This window comes from Nyctereutes procyonoides, unplaced genomic scaffold (genome assembly GCF_905146905.1).
Source record: "Nyctereutes procyonoides isolate TBG_1078 unplaced genomic scaffold, NYPRO_anot_genome, whole genome shotgun sequence".
Classification (NCBI taxonomy): domain Eukaryota; kingdom Metazoa; phylum Chordata; class Mammalia; order Carnivora; family Canidae; genus Nyctereutes; species Nyctereutes procyonoides.
The window spans coordinates 5,811,799-5,838,247 of NW_026575029.1; the positions used below are offsets into that span (position 1 = coordinate 5,811,799).

At 42.9% G+C, this 26,449-nt stretch overlaps 1 protein-coding gene across 1 annotated transcript in view; it reads right to left on the reverse strand.

The window, feature by feature from the left end:
- Window positions 1–25,754, reverse strand: part of WWC2 (WW and C2 domain containing 2) — a 204,768-nt gene extending 179,014 nt beyond the window's left edge. The window contains exon 1 of the mRNA XM_055315697.1: window positions 25,549–25,754. Within this exon, the coding sequence (XP_055171672.1) occupies window positions 25,549–25,679 (131 nt within the window). The 5' untranslated portion in view covers window positions 25,680–25,754. The remainder of the gene's footprint in view (window positions 1–25,548) is intronic.
- Between the last annotated feature and the right edge of the window lie 695 nt (window positions 25,755–26,449).

The following is a 26,449-nucleotide window of genomic DNA, read 5'->3' on the forward strand; positions in this document are numbered from 1 at the left end:
CCTCTCTTCTAATTTGGAGGGAAAAATAGGAGAATAAGCACGAATTCTGCTGCAACTCTGAAGACACCTACAGACTGGCATAAATTCAAACAAGAAGTGTACAGAATCTTCTACTCTGCTATTAAAAAAATTCCTGAAAAAGCAAACTTGAGTATGAAACCAAGGTTGAGTATGAAAAGTTGTCCAAATGCCTAATGTAATGTGGGGGCAGGAGAGAGCCAAGAAGTAGACGATGTTTTATGATACAATACCAACATACCTTTAATTTTAATTTTCTCTCACAACTGAACATGTAGACAAATACTTATTTGATTGAAGGGAAGGAGTCATCATATTTCTCATCAATATTAGCATTTTCGATTTCTTTAACGTTCATTTTTATAACCATAACAAATTTATTTAAAATATTTCGTAATTAGGAAAATAATATGAAGGATACGATGCCACAACAGAACGGTTGTCTGGGAGCACCCATATAAAGCTAAAAACATCCATCAGATAATGTGAATTCAGTATCTGAGTTCCCATGGTACAGGTTCCATGACACCCCTGACCGTGAGTCTGAAAACAGAACTGGCAAAATTGAGCATGCCCCAGCACCTTCATTCCAAGGAAAATGCCTTGTTTTACATAAAAGCTTCCAGGCCTGAGCCATCAGGGGAATGAAGACAATTGAAAGGAAAGCCTGTAATTCCAGACCAGCCTCACCCCCTCCCCAATGCCCCACGCATATGAAAAGCAAACCTAATAGCCCCTTGTCATCTCCAAACACGGTGGCAGGGGTGCAGCCCTGGGGACATTTCCTGCACTTGGGATCATTTCTTTGGCTACACAAAATATTAGAAAAATTTAGCATGCTAGTCATTTCTACGCTTTTCTGGAGAAAGTCTGAGTTACCAGAGATTCTAAATTCTCACCTAAGAGGAATTCAAAACTGGATATTGATGAAGAAGTACAAAAATAACAATAAAATTATAACATATCAGAAGCTCAAAGGGTTCCTTGACTCTGCTAAGATCCCAGGCTGGGTCTAAAAATTAAATGGGCAAAGATAAACAGAAGAAAAGCAGCACAAAAATTTTATTTAAAAAGTTTTGTGACATGGAAGTCTTCATAAGGAATGGAATATCCAAAGAAGCAATCAGGCCTGTGTATTTTTATGCTAGGTTTGATGAAGAGTGGGCAATGGTTGAGGACAATGACAGATTCTGGAATCTGTCATATTGTGGCATAGAATGTCCTGAACCCCAGCAGATCCAAAGAATGTTCATAGCTTTAACTGCTAACATTAATAAATAATAATGAAAATAAATTAAGCAATCTCAAGAAGTTAAAAAAGATGAAAAACAAAGCATAAGGAAGGAAGGAATAAAGACAAAAGCAAAAAGTACTGAATTAGAAAAAAGAGTAGTTATTAAGAATAAATTCGACCACTGGTTACTTTAAGAAGAAATACCCAAATAACTAAGCAATTAGCTGACCTGAACTGGGGGGAAAAAATGAAGAAAAAGCACAAATACACCAAGTAATGAATGAGAAGAGGAAAACCACCACAGATGTAGTAGAAGGGAAGAGAACATTAAGGGATTATCCTGTCCAATAAATTTGAAACACTGGTAATTTTCCAGGAAAACAGAAATACCAAACTGATCCCTGAAGACAGGGACAAAAACCCAATCAGCCATATAGATACCGAGACAGTCATCCAAGAATGAACCCTTCAGGCAAAGTATGAGATTAAATACAGTAAATTATAAACACAAACTTTACCAAACAGCAAGGAACACACAATTCTGATGATACTTGAACTGCTCCAAATTCTTTGTAGGAAGTCAGCGTAAAAATAAAGTACTAGAAAACACTCCAGCAACTCGTGGGCTTCATCCCAAAATTCAAAATTAATTAATCAAATTCATTATATTATTAGCTTAAAGCACAAACTGTACACAGAGAAACAGCATGTGGAAAAGATCCAAATGTAGATTTAAAGCATGTCAAAAAATACAGAGACAAATGAAGATCTGTGTGTACAACACCAAGATTTAAGGAACGGTATGTTGCCATCCTTGCCTTCGGGTTTAAAAATATAAAGAATATGACAGGTGCCGGGCACTCAGGAGGGCACTTTATGGGATGAGCACCGGGTCTTATATGTTGGCTAATTGAATTAAAATTAAAATTAAAAATAATAGTAAGTAAAAATATAAAGAATATGGATATCTTGGAGGACAGACCCCACCTCACACCCTTCCTTCCTCAGAGACAACTACTATCTTGATGGCAGGGTAGGTCATTCCGGTTTTTAAATCCTGACCACATACGTTTGTATCCACAAAGGCTATATGCTCCAGTTTTGCGGGTTTTTTTTAAAAAAATTTACATGAGTGATATATTATATATATACTTGTGAGACTTGCTTTGTTTCTCCAAACACTGTCATCAAGATTTATCTATGTTGATATATGGAAGAAGATTCTAGCTCATTTATTTTAACTGCTGTATAGCATTTCTATTATAGAACTAAACCATAAAAGTTGTTTATTACAATCCCCTATTGATGGATATTAGGATTGTTGCCAATTTTCTGCTTTTTCAGATCAGGCTACAATGAACTTGGTTGTACATACGTGCAAGAGTTCCTCTGGGGCATACAAATGGAACTTGTAGGAATACAAATGTGTCAACCAACACACGTTGCCATTGGCTCTCCTTAGATTATCGGCCCACATTTCTATCAGCACTGATAGAAGCTCCTCCACCCCACAACCTCTGCACACTTGAGGTGATTAGGCTTGTTAACCTTAGTCAATCTGATGAAAATGAGATGGTGTTTCATCGGGATTCTTACTCTGCGTTTCCCTTTTTACTTACTAGTGAAATCCATACATTCATTGATGAGCCTGTTCCCTTTTTCTGAGAACTGGCTGTTAAACTTTTTACCCCGTTTTCTTCTGGGTTCACATTGACTCAGGATAACAAATTTTTATTCACCCAAATATTGACTTTTTATGGTTGTATGCAACACTGGCCCCCCACTTCTTCCATCTTTTAACTTTATTTGCGCCTTTTGCCATGTCAAATTTTTTCTGTCACCAAACGAATGAATCTTTTCCGAAACAGTCTGAACTTCTTCATCCACACTACCCTGTGACACAGATACCCACCTACCTACAATTTCCTGATAGCTTAAAATTTGTTCTTTCCATGTTGATTTTCCACATTAATCAGTGCACAAATGTTTGTGTATGGGAAAGCACGGAATGCAAACTCTAGTTTTTAATACACGTGGCCTATTGTACCTGCACCTTTTCTTGAGTAATCCATTTTTGCCCGACTGATTTTATAATTTGCCTACTATAAAGTTGACAAATCCGTAATAAAAACAGCAATGATCCAACAACAAAAAAAATAAAGAATATGAAGACTTGGGGCGCCTGGCCAGCTCAGCCATTGGAGCATGCAAATCTTAATCTCGAGGTTCTAAGTTCGAGCCTCACGTTGGGTGTAGAGGTTACTTAAAAATAAAATCTTAGGGACACCTTGGTTGAGCATCTGCCTTCGGCTCAGGGTGTGATCCCAGGGTCCAGGATCAAGTGCAGCATCAGGCTCCCTGCAGGGAGCCTGCTTCTCCCTCTGCCTATGTCTCTGCCTCTCTCTCTCTGTGTCTCTCATGAATAAATAAATAAAATCTTTAAAAAGAAATCTTTAAAAAAAGAATATGAAGACTTGGTTCACGGAGGAGGAAAAATAAATGGCTTTTAAGTAAGTGAAAAAATGTTGGATCTCACTCATAATAGGTGAAAACTGCCATTTCACTGTCATTTTAATTTGCATCTCTCTCATTAGTAAAAAATACTCAATGTTTTGAAATACAGTGCTTGGCAAAGACATGGGGGAAAGGCACTAATTTGAAAGCTGCCGGGAGTAGAAACAGGTACAACCGCCATGGGCAGCGGGCTGGAGCACCGGATCAAAACTGTAAACGCATATCCAAAGACCCGGCTTTTTCACTTCTAGGAATTCACCTGTCTTAAAGAAACTTATACACATTAGTGTCAGTGAAAGACTGTTGTAACAGAAAAATAAAAACGGGGAAGAACTCAAATTTCCATCGATGAAATGGCTCAAAAAGGCTCAGCATACTCACAGAATAGAACATTAAGAGGCAGTTATATGCAACAGAATGGAACACTCTCAAACACACACTAAGAGGAAAACAGTCCAGGTGTAAAACAGTATTACTTACAACTGTATCAAGAAATACAAAGCTGGGGGGATCCCTGGGTGGCTCAGCGGTTTGGTGCCTGCCTTTGGCCCAGGGCGTGATCCCGGAGTCCTGGGATCGAGTCCCACGTCGGGCTCCCGGCATGGAGCCTGCTTCTCCCTCTGCCTGTGTCCCTGCCTCTCTGTCTCTCTCTCTATGTCTATCATAAATAAATTAAGAAAGAAAAGAAGAAAGAAAGAAGAAAGAAAGAAAGAAAGAAAGAAAGAAAGAAAGAAAGAAAGAAAGAAAGAAAGAAAGAGAAAGAAGAAAGAGAAAGAAGAAAGAAAGAAAGAAGAAAGAAAGAAAGAAAGAAAGAAAGAAAGAAAGAAAGAAAGAAAGAAAGAAAAACTGGGACGCCAAGAAAGAAAGAAAGAAAGAAAGAAAGAAAGAAAGAAAGAAAGAAGAAAAAGAAAGAAAGAAAGAAAGAAAGAAAGAAAGAAAGAAAGAAAGAAAGAAAGAAAGAAAGACAAAGCTGGGACGCCTGGGTGGCTCAGCGGTTGAGCATCTGCCTTCAGCTCAGGGCATGATCTGGGTTCTGGGGATCGAGTCCCACATCGGGCTCCCTGTGAGGAGCCTGCTTCTCCCTCTGTCTGTGTCTCTGCCTCTCTGTGTCTCTCATGAATAAATAAAATCTTTAAAAAAAAGAAAAAAAAGTTAAGATACATGTAGAACTATACATGTGCACATACAGTCTTGCATATAATAGAAGATCTCTGGAACAATACACAAGAGACTGGTGATGCCCACTGGGGAGAGAAATGGAGCACCAAGAGGTGTGGGGAGTAGGTTTACTTTTTGCTATCTTTTTGTTCTTGAATTTTGTAACATGTAATTACCTATTCAAAAACTGAGAAAATGTTTTAAATAAAGGGGAAAAAGTGCTATGATCCTGACTTGCTAAAATAATGGGGCTTCTTGCACCTCTTACAAGAATGGGGAAAGACTTCAGTTAGCTCGTAAAGATGGAGGATCATAGTAACAGTGGAGTTGCAGAGCCCAGAAAAGACAGCAAAGATGGGCAAGTGGGAGAACTTTTCATATAAGTGAATAACAAGGAAGTGAAGTTAGGAGGCTAATGCTAAAGAATATGAACATATCTACCTCAAGGTGTTTTAGTAAGAATTAAATAAATTAAGACATGTGGAGAGCCTAGAAGAGCTCCTGGCTCATGGTAAACACTCTATAAATTAAGAGCATTATTATAAAATCCAGGTCACACTCCTATAGGTGCATACCAACCTCTAGCTACCCATCATGTGACATATGCAGTGCTGGGAAACATAGCAAAAAATTTTCATTCCAACTTCAGGGTATGAGAGACAGGAAACATGCATACACACTTTCTATACATACACAGTCATTCATAAAAGTGAAACACATTCCATCTTCAGGTATTTCTTGTTTTGGATAAGTACTAGTGACCTTTTGACTTCTGAAAAGTGACAAACAAACTTAGCGTACTGTATAAATTCAAAGCCTGCAGTAAAATTCTGGTTCTCTACCTTCTAGTTAAACTTCAGCTTTCTTGGGAAACCTGGGTGGCTCTGTCAATTAGGCATCTGCCGGCGGCTCAGGTCACGATCGCGGGGTCCTGAGATCTAGCCCCACATGGGGCTCCACGCTCAGCAGGCAGTGTACTTGTCTCTCTCCCTCTGAGCGCTCTTTCTCTCTCAAATAAATAAATAAAATACTTTTTTAACCCTCAGGTTTTTTTTTTCAAACTCACAATAGGAAAAGGTTAGTCTCTTTAATAAATGATGGGAAAACTGGACATCTACATGCAAAAGAATGAAGCTGGACCCTTACCTGACACCATATACAAAGATTAACTTAAAATGGACTAAAGATATAAATATAAAGCTCGAAACTAAAACTCCTATAAGAAAAGATAGGGAGAAGAATTCCTATCAGATTTGACAACGATTTATTGGTTATGACACTAAAAGCACAGGCAACGGCACAAATAGACACATATGATCACATCAAACTTAAAAACTTTGCACAACAAAGGAAATAACAGAGTGAAAAGGCAATCTATGAACTGGAAGAAAATATTTACAAATCATATATGTGATAAGGGGTTAATACCTGGAATATACAAAGAACTTACTCAACTCCAAAACAACACAAATGACTCAATTCTAAAATGGGCAAAAGAACAGACAGGTCTCCAAAAAAGACATACAAATGGCCCATAAGCATATGAAAAGATGCTCACCATCACTAATCATCAGGGAAATACACGCCAAAACCACACTGAGGTACCACCTCACACCCATGAGGATGGCCACTATAAAAAAAAAAAATTAAAACAAGAAAACAGAAAATAACAAGTGCTGGTAAGGATGTAAATAAATTAGAACCCTTTTGTGCAATTGGTGAGAATGCTCAATGGTGCAGCCTCTATGCAAAACACTATGGAAGTTCTTCAAAAAATAAAAATAGAATTACCATAGGATCCAGCAGTCCCACTTCTGGGTATATATCCAAAAAAATTAAAAACAGGGTCTCAAAGACATATGTGCATAGCCATGTTCATAGCAACATTATTTATTCACAATAGCCATGAAATGGAAACAACCTAAACGTCTATCAACAGATGAATGGATAAAGAAAATATGGTATATACATATAACAGAATGTTATTCAGCTTTAAAAAAGAAAGGAATCCTGCAACAACATGAATGAATGAACCTTGAGGACATTATGCTAAGTGAAATACACCAGTCACAAAAACATAAGTACTCCATGATTCCACTTCAATGAGGTATCTAAGTCAAACTCTCTGAAACTAACAGAAGAGTGGTGGCTGCCAGCAGCAGGGGAGAGGGAAAAAAGGAGCTATTCAATGGATGTAATTTCACTTTTGCAAGATGAAAAAGTTCTAGAGCTCTGTGACACAACACAATGTGCATGTTAATACTAGTGAACTACTGTACACTAAAAAATGGTCAAGATGGCAAATTTTATAATATGTGTTTCCGAACACAATTTTTTTAAAAAGTTGTGATAATTAAATGAGAGAATATATTTAGCACACCTACTATATTTCTAGCACATAAAAGACCCTCAATAAGTAATTGGGATACTACTATAGATTACCAATTCTAAGAGCTCAGTCAACGGTGGCTTACAAAAATATAACGTAGCAAAATGAAATTTAACTCAAGTAAGGAAAAGTTAGGGGACCCCGGGTGGCTCAGTCAGCTAAGCGTCTGTCTTTAACTCAGGTCACGATCCCAGGGTCCTGGAATCGAGCCCCATGTCAACCTGCCTGCTCAGTGGGGAGTCTGCTTCTCCATCTCCCTTGCCACTTCCCCTGCTTGTACTCTGCCTCGCAAATAAATAAAATCTTTAAAAAAAAAAAAAAAGTTAGCAAAGAAAAGAAAAGGAAGTGAGTTGGTTTACACACACAGCCATAAGTCCAATATACATTCACAGGTCAAATTATTAAGTTAAATGATCTATATCAAGAAGATGCAATGTAATCAAGTCTTCCACAAAAAAAAAAAAAATGCACCCCTATTTTCTTCTAGTATTACCGTATTTGAGGCCCGAGCAAATTTTTTGTAAAAAAGGACAGATAATAAATGTTTTTTACCTTTGGGAGCACAGAGCCTCTGTCTCATTACTCAACTCTGCCTTTATAGTCTGAAAGAGGACAATATGTCCACAGATGAGTGTGGCTATGTTCCAATAATACTAAATTACAGACTCGAGTTTTTATTTTATATAATTTTCATGTCACGAAGTATTCTTCTTTTGATTTTTTTTCTACCATTTAAAAATGTAAAACCCTTGATTAGGTCATAGGCCATTAAAAACACAGGTGTGGGAAGGATCCAGGCCATGGTCTGCCAAGTGCCTTTGAATAGTCCTCTCTGAAACAGAAGAAAGATACCTCAAGTTTAGATGATGCTCTTTTTTTTTTTAATATATTTTTTTAAAGATTTTATCTATTCACTTATGAGAGACAGAGAGAGGCAGAGACACAGGCAGAAGGAAAAGCTCCCTATGGGAGCCTGATGCGGGACTGGATCCCAGTATCCCGGGATCACGACCTGAGCCAAAGGCAGACATACAACCACTAAGCCACCCAGCTGCCCCTAGATGATGTTCACGGCATAAAATGTAACTTTTTAAACTTATTTTTCTAATTAAATCAGATAACTGGATAAAAAAGTGCTTAAACTATTTACCTAGCAAAACTAAAATATATAGATATTAGAAATGTTCTCTCCATTGACGACCAACAGGTTATAGACATTTTTCTACCTCTATATTTGGGAAACAATCATCAGCAAAAATTCCACGTATCAATTTAATTGCTTTCCTCCAAAAAAAAAAATTGCTTTCCTCCACAATGTTAGTCTTAATAACACTAATAAATAACATTAAAAAATTAATAAATGTGTTTTATTTATTCCAACCATCCTATACCAGAGGAATTTAAGAGAATTTCCCCCTAAATTCAGACAAAGCAAAAATTATACGATATTAAATATGAATGGAGGGACGTCTGGGTGGCTCAGCGGTTGAGCATCTGCCTTCGGCCCAGGGCGTGATCCTGGAGTCCCGGGATCGAGTCCCACATCGGGCTCCCTGCATGGAGCCTGCTTCTCCCTCTGCCTCTCTCTCAGTCTCTAATGAATAAATAAAATCTTAAAAAAAAATAAAAAATAAATAAATATGAATGGAAATTTAGGGATATTATGATTTTAACAAATGTTCTTTAGTTATAAATATAAAACATTTGAGTTTTTCGTCTCTGTAGAGAGGAGTTTAATTTCAATAAGCAGTAAGCTATGCACATAATAATAAAAAGTGGCCCAGAAGTAATTACAGAAAATATAAGTCGTTTCCCCAGCTACAGTCTTACTCCCCAAAAGTAACTGCCAATAAAGGGTCCTTGCTCAAAACATTCCAGCTGACAAGTATTAGAAGGTAGGCGTGTATACGAGGGTGTGCATGCTTTAGCTCAAATGGGACCACAGCAGAGGTTTTTGAATCTCAGCACCCTTACGTCTTTATCAATTCACAGTATTTCATTTCTATGTGCCATGATCACTCAACATGAATAAAGGTGTTTTTCAAGACAACGTATACACACACACACACACCCTTTGAGACAGCTAACCTTGTGACCTTGAAAATTCTAAAATAACTGGTTTTCCAACTAATTCTTCATTTTCCTCTTCAAGGCCAGAAAAGGAAAACCAGCTTACCTGTTAGTTGTTTTTAAATCCTGAAATTATTAATTAACTTAGAGGAGTTAATCTTAAAACAGTAAAAACATCCTTCCTATACTTGCAAAGGGAACCTTTCATCTCCACAGATAGGACATCGCCTCCATATCTTTTTTTTTTTAAGATTTTATTTATTTATTCGAGAGAGAGTGAGAGAGAGAGAGAGAAACAGGCTCCCCACATAGAACCCGATGTGGGACTCGATCCCCAGACAGGGATCATGCCCTAAGCCCTGAGCCAAAGGCAGAGGCTCAACCGCTGAGCCACCCAGGCGTCCCATCGCCTCCATCTCTTGATGAAACCAGATGTTTAGATAATTTCCATTTCCCTTGTGACTTTCTTCAAAAACCCACCAACAAACACATTCAAGTTCTTTGGATAGACTGTTTAAGAACTCTCTAATTATCACTATAGATGAATATCAGAATAAAGAATCCGGGAGTTAAAGACGGACCTTGGAACAAGAACTGACAAGAGTGGAAAGGAAATGAACTTCTTATACAAGAGGCATGGGTTAAATGACCATCCTTCTCCAACACTACATGCTCATTTTAAATCCCGGCCCTTATCCCAGAATATATTATCTAGAACTAGCATTCCAGCACTCTATCTGTGCTTTAAAAACTGGTAGCCTAACCAAAAATAAAATAAAGACCCAATTTCAATTTTCAGAATTAAAAATAAGACTTTTGTTCGAAAAAGAAACCACTGTTTTCCAAAGTACAAAAGTGCAGGGCTCCAGAGCTGCTAGGGTGAGGAGGGGCCGGACACCCTCTCCTAAAGGGGGAGAGCTCCGCAAGAGGATCTGAAATCCCAAAGAAAGTTCTGATCCTTTCCTGCACACCGCGGAGAGGGCTGGCGCTTGGGGGTTCAGTCTCAAGAGCGGGCTGGGGCAGAGGCAAGAATGCAGGAGAAGGACAAAGGGCGTCTCTTCCCCGAGTCCTGTATTCTCGCAGGGAGAATTAATGACATTATCACTATAAATCCCTAACCCGGCCAGGCCAGGCCCTCCGGCCTCTAACCGGGGAGCTGGCTTCCCTGCCAGGCCAGGCCAAATTCCGGGCGCCCTTCTGGAGCGTGAGCTGGGGGGTGCATCCAGCAGGCAGCAGCTCTCGGCAGGGCCAGGGCAACGTTCTCGATTTTCATTCAAATGGGCCAAACCTGAGTCCTGGGCTCCCACCACTCATTTAGGTAAACACCGCTCGTTTGCACAGCACAAAGGAGTATAATCAAAAATCACACAACAGAACCCAAAAGCCCTTCGAAGCAATCACTGGGAGTCAGTGAAGTTTAGCCTGAATACAGTGGAGGGCAAGGACACAAATAGGAGCAGGACAAAAGGAGGCTGTAAGAACGAGATAAAGTGTGCTGCGGGGAGACAAGAGGCAAGGTTTAAACAACAACAACAAAAAAAAGTTGGGAAATTTCAGATAAGTCATGGTTTTTCTATGCAAACCGCTACACACAGTTTCTTTTCAGCCACAACAGTAAACGCAGTCAGACAGGCCACCAACTAAAAGGACTCAACGCTTGGCTACTCGGCTGCAGCCCCGTAAAGTCTTTCCTCATTTGAATAGTATTTTAGGAATGTTTTGTCAATGTGTCGGATGATTATTCACTTCTACTGCATTCTTCCCTTCTCCATGATAATCATGGTCACAGTAATGATTTATTTTAGGAGCAGAACATCGGCGACACTAAATGATGACCTTTTCTTAACCTGCTAAAATTCATATATTTATTTGTCCACGTTTCTTTAAAAAAAAAAGGGAAAAGTTAACTTTAACAACTGTTGCTCATAGCAACACAGGAACAAAAGATTTTTCACATGCATAATCTAAGCCATTTAATTAAAATTCACAAACTTGGATCTCAAACCAAGTCAAAAGTAGAAATGTAAGAATACTAGATTTCCAGACAGAAGCAGATACACAATACATTGTTTAGCTCCCACAACGACCAATAAAAGCCCAGTAACTGGTGACAGGGATAAAGAATGTGCATGTTACAAGATGCCTCTCCAACCACCGTTTCCGTGACGGCCTGTGTTCTTCCAGGTAAGTTTTGTGGCATAAGTAAATCAAACAAAAAACACACCACACTCCCTCTGAGTCTCTATCACTTCCTATTTACAAAGGCTAGGGCTTGTATCCAAATCTAAGCAGTGTAAAGCAAAATATAACATGGCAATTTATAGAAGATGATTGCTCCCCCAAGACTCACGCTCAACTACAAGTAAAAGAGAATTCCAGTCAAGGTCTGTAATTTCCACACTTGTGGCAAAACCATGGTATTCTCAGACAATGGATCTCCCATCAGGGTTTAAATCAGGGTTTAAGCTCTAGGAAAGAATCTGGAAGAGCCAGGACTCAGCTTTATGCTTTGAAAATTCTCCATTCTTGGAGCAGCCCTGGTGGCTCAGCGGTTTAGCGCCGCCTTCAGCCCAGGGTGTGATCCTGGAGACCAGGGATCGAGTCCAACATCAGGCTCCCTGCATGGAGCCTGCTTCTCTCTCTGCCTCTCTCTCTCTCTCTCATGAATAAATAAATAAAATCTTAAAAAAAAAAAAAAAGAAAATTCTCCATTCTTAATAACCTGGAGGGGGTGCGGATGTGTAAGGCACATTTAGGAAAGTGACAGGCCCAAAGAAGCCTGGATTGGGAGAAGGCTGTGGTAAAAGGTCAAAGGGTTTTTAGAACCAGAAGACAAGGGATAAAGAGGATTTATAGTATATCGGATCTCAAACCTTGGAATAAGGCAGGACACAGACAACTGAGCTTTACCTGAGTATCAAATACGCACAAGACAGTGTTGGATATCCCCTGAGTACTCAACCAAAGAGAGCCTACCAACTTGTTGGGAAAAATAAAAAATAAATTCTGAAAAAGTAAGAGTTCAATTTGAAGAGTGAAGAGGACACATTTAGATTTAATACAGATGCAAAAACAAGCGCCATACAGATTTAATACAGATGCAAAAACAAGCGCCATACGGGTTAAGGCATTGGCAGACTCCATGTGGCTAGGTTGTTAAGGGAAGCTCCAAGTGTTGAAACTTGGCTATGTACTGGCTACGACTTCCAACCCCAGAGAGGAGGCCCAGGGCTCTTCCTGGCAGTTGTCAGAGACAGTGCAGAGCTAAATGCACAGCTCTGAAATCAGAGGTGGCTGGGTTCGGCTGCACAGCTTTTGTGCCTGAGACTACTTACTTATAACCCGTTAAGCCTATTTCCTAAAATGCAGGCAGTAATGGTGCCTTATCAAAGGTTTCATTTATTCAATAAATACTCGTTAGGAGCTCCCACAGAACTAGACACAGAAACCCGACCGTGAGCAAGTGCCCTCATGGGGCCTGAGGTGACATACGAGAAAGGCCCCACAGATGGATGGTAGTTCTACCGTTGTCACTCTCATCTTCATCACTGTCATCTGTAGCATAGCGCAACGGAGAAGGGATGTTCCAATGAGAATACATAAACCATCTTGGCTGGAACAAGTTTTCACAAACCAAGAAATATACGCATACTGAGACTCAGGTCTGTACTTCATCCTGGGACCTCTTCTTTTCCTTCTCTCCCAGGGATGTTATCCTATCCCACCACCTAAAAATACTATCTACGTATTCCCAAATTTACTATCTCAAGCTCTGAGCTATCTTCCAAAGTCCAACAGGCCGCCTGTTGGATATCTCCACGTGTATGTCTTATTAGGTATCTCAGACCTCAACTCTAGATTACTGATCCAACTGCATACTAACCAGCCATATTCCTCCCTTGGTCTTTCCTCACCTGTATTATCAGCAAATCCTTCGTTTCTCTCTTTTCCTCATACCTCACATAGCCAGAGCATGAGCAAGTTGCTTCCCTTTTAACTAAAAAAATCCCAATCCATTCACTGCTCTCCGTTGCCAAAGCCACCATTCTAGTTCAAGATCTAAGGGTTTCTCATGTAGGTTATCTCATTGCAATGGCTCCTACCACAGAGCAGTGATGACTTGTTACAAATGGATAAGGTTTTACAAAGAAATGTTCCCTTTACAGAAAGACAGTAGGAACACACACATGCACGTACACACATCCCTCCATCCCTCCACCCAACTTAAAACTCACCCCGTGGCTCTCAAATGCCCTTAAAATGTTGACTGATGGTCTACAAGGCATACCTGGTCAGACCCCTTTTCATGTCTCTGCCTCATCTCACAAGACCCTTGTCCCTTTGTGTCTTTACGCTGTGGTCACGTGGGCTGCCTTTCAGCAATTTGAACATTACCAACTTCCTTTGCATTTTAGGACAGTGGAATCCAGGAGAACTTTCTGCACTGCTGGACTGCACATGTGGCTATACCTGTACATGTGTCCCTGAGCCCTTCACTTGTGGCTAGTGAGACTGAGAAAGATTTTTAACTTTATTTTTGATTGATTTAAATAGCCACATATTACCAGCAGCTATCACAGCCCTTCACAGCAGACTGAACAGGACTAAGGCTTCCACCGCCTGCCTTTCCCTCTTCCTGGGCCATCTCAGATCTTCACAGGGCCAACCTAGATCTCCGTGAAAAGTCAGCTCCTTCAAAAGGTCTTTCCTTACCAAGGCACCCAAACTAGCTTCCACTGACACCATGTATCATATCGCCCCCGTTTACTTTCATCGAAACACATTCACTGTTGCCTTTATCATTTGTCATCCCTAAACAAGAATATAAAATCCATAGAAGCAGGGACCTTGCCTATTCCATTCAATGCCATGTCCCCAAGATATTGGTTAGGCATACAGTGTTTTCTTTTTTTAAAAAAAAGATTTTATTTATTTATTCATGAGAGACACTGAGAGACAGAGAGGCAGAGACACAGGCAGAGGGAGAAGCAGGCTCCATGCAGGGAGCCTGACGCGGGACTCGATCCCGGGACTCCAGGATCACGCTCTGGGTCGAAGGCAGGCGCTAAACTGCTGAGCCACCCAGGGGTCCCCTATACAGTGTTTTCAATAAATCTCTGATGAAGGGTTGAACAATTGAATAAGTGAGTGAGTGACTAGGGGGTCAAGTCAGTAGGCTGGGGACAGATTATGGAGCTGCTGGAAGGCAGCAAAGGTCCTTCAAATACTTACATTTCATTTATATGGGTACAGGGCTCTGCAGCATTCTTAAGTGCCCTGTGAGGACAGGCAGTCTAAGCAGACAGCACAAACAAATGGTGCACATGCAAAGCAGGTCTCCATCCTCAACTGACTTGAAATCAATTTTATGAGAACATTAGTGATGCAGACACACAGATGCTCCTTCCATATGAGACATTAGGAAATCTCTCAAGAATGCATCTATATACATCTAAAGGCATACCTTTGGGGGGAAGCTGAAAAGGGTATTAGCCAACCAAGTCAGCCCTACACCCTCTGGATCTGCAACAGCAAACCAGGGCATTAATGTTCAGCCAAGTTAAATACCGGTTTATAGTCATTCAGTCTTATGAGAAATGTCATGAGCTGGGCCACTTAGCAGAAAGGGGGGAAGGGAGGCAATGAGGGGAGAGAGTAAACCTCTAACAAGTTGAAATAGCCTGATAATCGGCAAAGGGGGAAAGAACACAGAGCATGGACAGAACAACTGACCAGCCAGACACGAACACAGCTAGACCTCTAAGCCGACAAAGCTGACAGCCCAGGGATATCATGTACAATATGAATTCCACAACATTCATTCACTGTCACAATTTCAAAGAAAAAAACAACAAAAGATTGGCCTTTCACTGTATCTCTATGAAAAACTAAAACATTAAGGAAAACTGCAGAACGAAGTTCTGCGCTACGTGAACCTGCACGCTCGTGCAGTCTTTGGCAATAAAAGTTGTGTCTACCATGCTCTAAATGACGGAGTATCAGTGCCACTTCATAAAATTACCTTCTCATAAAATGGAGCAATGTCAGGAAAGTACACAACACATTCCACAGCCTCGCACAAGGACAGAATCTTAAGCAGGAGCGTAGAGCACAAATCTCTGTGCATCAGTGCTTACTACGGCTGTCAGCACGGCGCTCGGAGCTGGTGACACTGCAGCCAGGCCACGCTGGACAAGCTGCACATGCAGAAAACAGCACCAGTGGCACCAAAGGGAAGCCTCTCTGCCTGCCCGAGCCCCCCTGCTCTCTTTTACCAAAATACCAGGGATGCTTTTTAGCTAAAAGTCAGTTGCTATTTTAATAATCACGATAATGTGTGCATTTCTGTACATTTCCTACCCCCCCCCCCCCGCCATGAAGACCAAAGTAAGTTAAATGTTCACCTCTGTTCAAATTCTCTCTTGGGAAACCTCAACGCATCCAGTGTTACAGGAGCGAAAGTACGGTCCCCAAAGCTGAACTCTGTTACCCCACCAGGCTCCACTTCCCAGGGGCCCCATTTTCAGTGCTGCTTGCCACTGGCCTCTGGGAACATGAGTTCTTTTCTTTTCTTTTCTTTTCTTTTCTTTTTTTAAGTTTTATCCATTTATCTTGAGAGAGAGAGAGGACAAGGGGAGGGGCAGAGGGAGAGAGAGACTCTCAAGCAAACCCCTTGCTGAGCACAGAGCCTGACGCAGGCCTCAAATCCATGACCCTGAGACCATGACCAGAGCCAAAACCAAGAGTCAGACACTCAACCAACTGAGCCAGCCAGGCGCCCCAGAACCATGATTTCTGTACTGGCATCAAGACTAACAATATAGGAAAAATCATTCACAGAGTAATACAATCTTATTAGCCTTTCACAGCATCTTTGGGACATCCTTGGCTGTGACAGGCACCCGCTTTATAAAAATAATACACGGACTTATTTTCCACTTGATCATCATCACCAATTTTGTGATTTTATACACACCATCAATCTATCACAGGAGAATCTGTTTCTATCAAAAGCGATTACTATATTTATACTTCCAATAGTAAACTGTAAACAACTATGATATCCCCAGAAGTTCATTTTTCTCAGGTCCCTATATCCAATTCCGCCTACTTGAGAAAAATGGGTTTGGAAAACTTAATGTGACATGTTTCATTTCATTAAAAGAAAAGTGTTAAGATAAGCAAGGCAACTCCTCAAACTCAGCATCTATGTCTGATTCATCATTATACTACACAATGCCTAGAGCCCAGGTTATTTATGAAATAAATGGTCACTGATGACTGATACAAACATGCCATTTTATCATATAAGATCAATATTTCTTCTCTAAGTTTATACAAAATATTTTTAATTAAGGAGGGCACATGACAAGATGAGCACTGGGTATTATATTATATGCTTGCAAATTAAATTTAAACAAAATTTTAAAAATAAAATATTTTGGGACCCTTGGGTAGCTCAGTGGTTGAGCATCTGCCTTTGACTTGGGTCATGATTCCAGGGTCCTGGGATCGAGTTCTGCACCAGGTTCCACTCACAGAGCCTGCTTCTCCCTCTGTCTATGTCTCTGCCTCTCTCTGTGTCTCCCATGAATAAATAAAATAAAGACAAATCTTTAAAAATAAATAAATAAAATAAAATATTTTTAGAAACTTTATCACCCCACTTTATACCAAAGGTTGGCAAAATTTTTCTGTAAAGAGCCAGAGTATTTACTGGCTCTATTTCAAGCTTTGTGGGCGACATATAATCTCTGTCATATAGTCTTTTTTTTTTATTAGTTATAATCGTTTAATGATGTAAAAGCCATTCTCAGCTGGAGAGTTCTACAAAAACAAGGCTGCAGGCTGGGATTTGGCCCCTGGGCCATAGTTTGCCCACCCTTGTTTCCCAAGTATACAAAAAAGAAGCCCCATAATTATATAGCAGAATCACATTCTTACTAAAGAAAAACACTTCCAACTGTTTTGTGTGTTTTTGGTAATCTTTTTAAAATCTACTATTTTTTTGGAACAGTTTAAATTTACAGAAAAAAGCGTACTTAGTACAGAGCTTCCATATATTCCACACCCAGTAGTAGGATGTTATGTTTATTCAAAATTAATGAACCAGGAATGATACATTCTAATGAACTACAATTCATATTTTTTTTCTGAGTTTCTTAGCTTGTACTTCATGTCTTTCATCTGTTCCAGGATCCTATCCAGGATACCATATTACATTTAGTCATCATGTCTCCCTGGGCTCCTCTTGGCCGTGACTGTTTCTCAGACTTTCCTTGTTTCTCATGACCACGACAGTTTTAAGGAGTACAGGTCAGATGATTTTGTAGAATGTCCCTCTACTGAGATTTGGTGGGTGTTTTTCTCATGATTAGACTTGGGGTTCTGATAGTTTTGGGGGAGAAAGACCACAAAGAAAAAGTGTCATTATCATCACATCACACCAAGGGGACATCACCATGAGTTATCACTGCTGCTACTCACCTTGATCACCTAGCCAAGGCAGCGTTTGCCAGCTTTCCTCCAACTGTTGCTGTTGTTGTTGTTGTTTTTTAAACAATAAAAATGAGCATGATCCTGGGCAGCCCAGGTGGCTCAGCGGCTTAGCGCTGCCTTCAGCCCAGGGTGTGATCCTGGAGACCAGGGATCGAGTCCCACATCGGGCTCCCTGCATGGAGCCTGCTTCTCCCTCTGCCTGTGTCTCTGCCTCTCTCTCTCTCTCTCTCTCTCTGTGTGTGTGTCCCTCATGAATAAATAAATAACATCTTTTTTTAAAAAAAATGAGCATGATCCTTACCGTATATTACTAAACTGAAAGCTTTTAAACATCAACTCATGTTTAATAAGCTGGTCATATACATACACCCATCATTTCCATGATTTATAGCTAGGCCTCTTAAATACATCATATTTGAGATGAAGACAAAAGTTCATATGTTTTTTGTACTGTCTTCTACACTTAATTCCTCTCAATTGCTCCTCCTCACCTTTAGGCTGAATTAAAGGGATAGCTAAAGAAAATGTAACAGACAATACTCAAATTTTCTTCCACCTTTTAAATGGTGACAACACAAACTAAATCGTAAGCAACCTGAGCTGGGTTAGAATCCTCCCAGAGGGCAGCCCAGGTGGCTCAGCGGTTTAGTGCCGCCTTCAGCCCAGGGCGTGATCCTGGAAGCCCGGGATTGAGTCCTACATAGGGCTCCCTGCATGGAGCCTGCTTCTCCCTCTGCCTGTGTCTCTGCCTCTTTCTCTCTCTCTCAAATAAATAAATAAATAAATCTTAAAAAAAAAAAAAAAAAAAAAAAAAGAATCCTCCTAGACCCCAGTGCACTTTGGGGCTGGCACAGTAAAAACTATGGAAGAGCCTACATCCTCAACTTCAGGTGTTAAAATGATTCAAAGCGGTGAGACAGGGGAGGAAGGGAAGAGTGGTGTGAGACTAAAAAGAACTGATGTCTCTCAGCAAACTTTTTTTCCTGGTCAGAGAATAAGCGAGAGGACACAAAAAGGTGGGGAGAGTGGGAAGAGCTGAAAACCTAAAAAAGGTGGGAGGCTTGGGTCACAGTAAGGCCAGCAAAACACTCTGCAGAGGGAAATGCAAATCCAAACCGCAGTAAGATGCCACCTCGTGCCCTGGAGAAATGCTTAAAACAAAACAAAACAAACAGAAAATAACAAGTGTTGGTGAGGATGTGGAGAGACTAGAACCCTTGGACACTGCTGGTGGGAATGGCAAAAGGCTTGGCGGATCCTCAAAAAGTTAAACATAGAATTCCCATATGCTGTAGCAGTTCCGCTTCCCGGGATCTACCCAAGAGAACTTCGAGAACATATATTCGTACAAAAATTATACATGAATGCTCACAGCAGCATTACTCGTAATAGCCAAAAGGTGGAAGCAGCCCAAATACCCATTGACCAATGAGTAGATACACGGAGTGTTTACTCCATACAATAGAGTGTTATTCAAAGTCATAAAAAGGCATGAAGTTCTGTCACAGGCTACAACATAGATGAACCTGGAAAACTTGTGCTAAGTGAAAGAAGCCAGACACGAAGGACACAGATGGTATGATTCCATTTACATGACATTTCCAGAATAGGAACAACCATGAAGACAGCAGGTAGACTGGTGGTTGTCAAAGGCAGCAGAGGTGGGGAAAGAATAGAAGGTGGGCTCCCAGTGGGTACGGGCTTTCTTCTCAGAGTGATAAAAATGTTCGGGCATTACAGAAAGGTTATGGTTGCAAGGAACTGTGACTATACTAAAAACCACTGAATGGTACTTTCAGATGGTTAAAATGGAGAATTTTATGCGATTTTTTAAAAAATCTCAATAAAAAATAGAATAAATCACTGGGGAAAAAAGCCACTGAACAGAATGGAAACATTCTGAACCACTGTATTTGGTAAATCATGTTTAATCCCAAACTTCCAGACACACACCCTTTAAAAACCCTTTTCCTATTCTGTATACTTCTGTGATAATTTTTCCAATCACAGGAGCTTCAGAAATGAATTAGTCCAAAATTCTAATAAGAAACCAGGTCAACCGATTTTAAATAACTTCAGAGGGCCAGAGCATACAGAGACTCAGGTCCGACCTCACGGAATTCACACTGTATCAGGCTCACATGGTTTCCTATCACCTCAATAACTCCCGCATCAGCAAAATGAAGCTGACTATGCCCTTCTTTACCGGTGGCATCTTTTTCCTACTGACATTTAGTCAAGAAAAGTAAGCACGAACCATTTACAAGGCAATATGTCTAGTCCCACAGGCAGGCAGTGCAAGAGTTTATCAGGCTGCAGGGCAGCTTCTGTAGGTCCCAGTGCTCTTGGGCTTCCCTACAGGAGATTTACTTATTTATTTACTTAAGGATTTTATTTATTCATGAGAGACACAGAGGCAGAGACAGGAAGAGGGAGAAGCAGGCACCCTGCGAGGAGCCCGATGCAGGACTCGATCCCAGAACCCTGGGATCATGCCCTGAGCCGAAGGCAGAGGCTCAACCATTGAGCCACCCAGGCGTCCCTTAAGTTGGTAGCTCCTACAGGAGATTTAAATACTGGCTTGCTTGAAGGCCACACACCACAAGGGCTGACTAGCTAACTCACAATTTAGTGATTTGCAGCTTAAAAAATTTTTTACTTATTTATAAATAATAGTCTTTCCTGGAAAAGCAAGTACTGGGCTGCCCTAAGTCTTCCAAAAAAAATTACACTGCGAACTATAGACTATTAAAGTCACTGAAGAAATCTTAGTCATAGACGAAGCAACTACTGTTCCCTCCTGCAAGCATTATAGCAAACTGTGTTGAAAACATGAAATACTTCTTTGGGAATTTTTGGAAGACAGCACAGTTGAGTTTAAATTAGTGCTTGCTTCCCAGAGTGATTTAAAGAAACAAAAAAAAAAAAAAAAAAAAAAAAAAAAAAAAAAAAAAAAAAACCCTTCCTTAACAACCTCTCCACACTTCAAAAACCATAATCATTCAAATAATTCACAGTAACCACTTGGCACCCAAACTCAGCCGGCTGGAGAGGAATGATTTCCGACAATCTATGACAATGGCAGTTGTGATTAAGACTATAAGGGCTGATTTTGTGTTCTTTGCTCTTATAATTCCCATATTTATACTATTAGTCAAAATGTAGTAGCTTAATTCTCTCATTATTTTTAATCTAACTGGAAAATCAATTGTCTCTGGTTGTTGGTGGTTATGGGTATATTTTTCGAAAGCATAACAATAAGGAACTGGAAGAGAGTAGCTCAACTAGCATTCTTTCATTAATCTAACAACTTTCTTCACTAATTGACCTAACCAACATTCATTTAACATCTCCCATCTACAAAGGACACAGAAAGCAGTAATAAGCAATTAGGTCTCTTGAGGAATTTACACTCTAGCAGTAGGTTTAGCAAAATTACTTGCTTTGACTTTGAAAGAAAGACAATACAGAGTTCCTCAGATCCTAATCACATGCCATAAACTGGGTGTAAAGAGCCAAGAGTTAGCTCAGCCATCAAGGATGCCCAGCTGACATCCTGTTCCTCCTGTCACCCTCCCCCCGCCCCTCCAGAACTTCTGCCCTTCAATTAGAAAGCACACAGGTCACTCAATATCTGGTCCTAACCATAAACCAAAGATTATGTCTATCAGCAAATTTTTGTGTGGTGGTAAATCGTTTACATTCAACTAGACAAAATTATTGTATCTCAGGTTAACATTCCATCCAAGGACAGGAAACGAGCAGAATTCTACTGAGAGTGTGTACAACCACTCACCCAGTCTCTGAGGCCTGCCCACTCTAGCCCCCCTATTCCTCTCAAAGGCAATGAATCTTTTCCTATGTTGAATGTAGGGGGGTGTTTTTTAAGCACCACACCATTTGGCCACGATCTATGAGCCACCATAAACACCAAGTGGTGTGGTCAAAGGGTGCCCATGGTGCGCAAAACAAGAGGGGAAGGAGGGAGTAGGCCTGTAAATACCAGTTGACCTACTGGGGGGGTGGGAGTGGGAGGCAAGGTATCATGGGCAGGGTGATTTCCCCAGAATTGGTAAGGGGGGAGGGAGGAAGGCAAAGTCAAGACCGTTAGAGTAAAATTGTAATCTATTCGGGATCTAGACAGAGCTCTTCACTCTTCCCCAAATAGAACTTCTGACATGCCCAAGAGTACACAGAATTTCCAAGTTCTACCTGGCCCTGCCCTGTCGTTCAATGGGGTCAACCTGGTGAGCCTCCAAACCTGCTCCCAAGGCATTCACAAACCAGACCCTACATACTCAGGGGTCTCAGAATCCTAAAAAGTTAACAGGAACCTTTGAAGACCGATAAAGACTGGTCAATCAGCCTGAAAAATCAACAGTAGACCAAGAGGTTCAACTCCACCCAAACACCCCTGAGCATATCCAGGTACTGCAGTGGTCTACAGGAATGACACAGGACACAGGCTCAAGGGTCAAACTATCTGACTTCAAATCCTGGCCACTTTTCATAGCAAGGACAATGTCTCTATGACTCCATTTCCTCATCTGTAACCAGAAGATAATAATAGCACTACCTCATAGGACTAATGGGAGAACAGAAAGAGACCACGGTTAAGGAGCTTAGCACAGTGACTGTCCCACAATAAACACTGAATAAATATGTGCCAGTACATTCACTATTTCCAGGGCTAACCTGAACTACCGCTCGGTTCCTAAAGCGGAATGACAGCATCACCACTACTACTGCTATTTGGCCGGGCCCTAATTATGGACCCCTAACCATCCCTATGAGGTAAGTGGTATTATCTTCATTTTCGAGCTGAAAATGAAGGTTTAGAGGGACTTACAAACTCAGCTAAGCTTACTCAGTTAATAAGTGGTGGGGGAATAAAAACTTTAATCATGTCCCGGCATAGTCTGCATTGTCTCATCTACCTCCAAAAGCTTAGAAGTATTTTAATACTTCAGTATGCTAAAATCACTCCTCATTGAACAAAATTTTGTTCTTGTAAAAGCCTCCAGCCTTCCTCCCCACGTTAAATCTGCATATTTATCTATATAATCAGAAATACTTTGCCAATTCTGAAAGACTGTTAGAATTTTTCTTAACATAAATATAAGTAAGTCCTCATGCCTACTTCAATTAAATGACTTTAAAAGTTCCAAAGTACTGCATACCCACAGTTTATCAAGTCACTTTTCTTCCAGGATTTGTAATTCGATCCTGTAGGAGAATGGGCACACTCCAATTGGCCTGTGTAACATCTCTTTTTCCATATGTTTGGTAAGTGTCTAACAAAAATGACTAGAGTTCATAGTTGTTCCAAATATCCTCTTACACGATTTAGCAAGACTTACAGTCACTTCATTGCCCAAAAAGAAAACACAGATTTAAACTGAGTATGTCAGTAATGACCCCGAAGTCATAGAATTCTTTAAAACTCACAGTGAGATCCAGAAATGTTTATAACCAAATTTATACTTCCAAATACTTAAAGATCTCACTGCTTCAAAGAAAGCTGGAATAATAACAAGTCATCTTATTCAAAACTGTTTATCCACATCAAATGAACTGGTTACCCAGTTTCCTGAAAACAGAGTTCATAATAATTGTTAATCCATTAACAGTTTAAAATAAAAGGCATGCTTAACTTGTTTAAGAAGTAGTGATATGGATAAGCCAAGTCCTATCTTACTTCACTCACTATTTGCTTTACCCAGGCATTACATATTCTTATAATCTTTGTTGGTAAATACGAATGAGACGATAAGAACTGAACATGTGAAATGAAGAGGATCCGAAATGCCTAAATATTTCAAGAATTCACTGCAATTTCAAGAACCTGAAACTCCCGAGTACGAGAAAGCAGAATTACCACATATCTGTAAAAGTCAAATATTTATACAGGTGCCTTAAAAGTCACTGCTGGGTGTACACCATCATCACTGACATTTACTATCTGTTAAACAGTTTCAAGTGCAAGGGCATAAGTCAAATAACTGACCTGGAGCGCAAAGTTTATGACAACAAGGAATATGTCTGGAGAAACTGTGAAGGTGTGATGCTTGTCATAACTTTCATCAGGCCAGCAACAGGCAGCCAGGCTGTGGCGAGAGAGAACCTCAGCACAGGTGCCTTTTCTCATTTCAGAAAGGCAATCCAGACTGATACCTTCATGGATAATTGAATAGGGATTGTTCCATAAATTTATAATGTCCTTTATGACTTTCTTATAATTACCCCTTGACAGCTTTCAAAAAAAAACTATATTCTTAAGATAAAAGTTAACGGAGGACATCAAGTATGAAACTACTTCAACTTCAAATGGAGAAAAGGGGTAAGAGAAGCCCCTAAAAATGATAAACCCCCAATTGACGATTTGGGACACCTCTTTCATGACCAATCTGCAAATTTACAGTTAGGAGTATCTTCTTTTACAATAGTCTAGCCTCTTAAAATAAGTCTAACTTTCGGGCAGCCCGAGTGGCTCAGCGGTTTGGTGCCCCCTCGGGCCCAGGGCATGATCCTGGAGACCCAGGATCGAGTCCCACGTGGGGCTCCCTGCATGGAGCCTGCTTTTCCCTCTGCCTCTCTCTGTCTCTGGGTCTTTCATGAATGAATAAATAAAATCTTAAAAAAAAAAAAAAATGTCCTAACTTTTCAGAAATTTTCCTTCTAAGGGTAACAAGACAGATGAGAGAGAGGACCAACGCTGGGGAACATTCAGCAGAAGACTTTTCAGCTCCTGAACTTCTTAGGACGACGATCTGGTTGCGCTTCTCCTCCTGACCTCGGAGCAGGACTAAAGAGGGTGTGTTGAAAATGAAAACTTACAAGAAAAGAGATCATATGCTAATAATAAGCTCAAGTCTGGGTCCGCGTTCAGGGCACTTCTTTCTTCAAATCAGAACTGGCCTTTTCAAGATCGAGGACTGGGTTCGAGTTTTCAGGTACAACAGTACGCAGTAAACCAGCACCCCACCACCACCCAGGAAAGGCGTGTCCAGGCTGTGAGGGGCTAGGAGCACCCCCAGGCGGGGCCGGGAGAGGAGGGAGCCCGGAGCCGCCGCCCGCCCCGCTGCAGGCGCGGGACCTGGGGCCCGAGCGGGTGCGCCCCGTCGGGGACCTGCAGGCGGGCAGGCGGCCCAGGCGGCCCAGGCCAGGCCAGAGATGCCACAGGTGGCTCGCACGGCGGCCTTGCGGGGAGGCTGCGGGCCCGTCCCGCCTCGCGAAGGCCGAGGCTGCCCTCCAGCCCCGGAGTGGCCCGCCCCAGGCGGAGGCGAGCTCGCGGCGGGGAGGCCGGCGGGGGGGGGGGGGCGCTCACCGGACACCCCGCGCCGGCCCCGGGCGCCGGCCGATCCGCCCTTCCCTCCCGGCCGGAGTGAGTCGAGGTCCCAGGGGGCGTCGGGAGGCGGGCGTGCAGACGAGGCCCTGCCAGGGGCGGCTCCTCCCGGCCCCCCGCCCCCGCCCCCGCCCCCCCGGCGCCTCCCGCCCGCCCCCTCCCGGCACCCCGAGGCCGGCGACGCCCCGCGCCCCGCGCCCGCGCCCGCGCCGCCCGCGCCCCCCGCGCCGCCGACCGGCCGGATCTCCCGGACAACAGCCCCGCGCCCGCCCGCCGCCCGCCGCCCGCCGCCCGCCGCCCGCCCGCGGCCCGGCCGCCCACCTGTCCCGGGGGTCGATCCAGCTGGTCCTCCTGGTGTTGTGGTCGATGTAGAAGACCTTGCCGTCGTAGTCCCTGGCCTCCTCCCAGCCCCGGGGTAGCGGCAGCTGCCCGCTCCCGGCCCTCCTAGGCATGGTCGGCGGCCTCGCCGGCGAGCGGCGCCTCCATAGGGACCGGGCGCGGGGCGCGGCGGCGGGGCCGGGGCTGCGGGGCGCGGGGCGCGGGGCGGCGGGGCGCGGGGCGGCGGGGCGCGGGGCGGCGGGGCCACGCGCGGGGGGCGCCCCAGGAAACCCTGCTCTCGGCCCCGCCGGGGATCAGTCCACCATGTCTGCGTCGGAGCTGGCGAGCGAACCCTCCTCCACCTCCTCCTCCTCCTCCTCCCGCTCCTCGCGGCTGCAGCCGCTGCCTCCGCCTCTTCCTCCTCCTCCTCCCCGTCCCCCTGTGGCCGCCGAGGGTCGCGGCGCCCAGGCTGCCCGAGCCGCCGCCGTCTGGGCTCGGATCCGGGAAGCTCGGCGGAGCGGCGGCGGCGGCGGCGGGGCGGGGCGGGGGCGGGGGCGGGGGCGGGGGCGGGGGCGGGCCTCCTCATTTGCGTGCGATTAGCATAGGCCCCGCCCCCGGCCCGCCCCGACCCGCCCCTCGCCGGGCTCATCTGCATGCACATTCCTCGCCGCCACATTCCAGGGCTTAACCCCGCCGCTCCCGGCGCCCGCTGCACGAGCCGGGGCGCGAGGGCCGAGCCCGGGCGGGGCGGGGGCGGGGCGGGGCGGAGGAGGGGGTGGGGGTGGGGGGCCGAGGGACCAGGTGGGAGGGAGGCCGGCGAGGGAATGCACCGCCCGCTCCCTCCCTTTGACCCCCAAATAGCTCCCCGCCGCGGAACGCCTCGGCTTGGTGGAGTTTCGGGGAA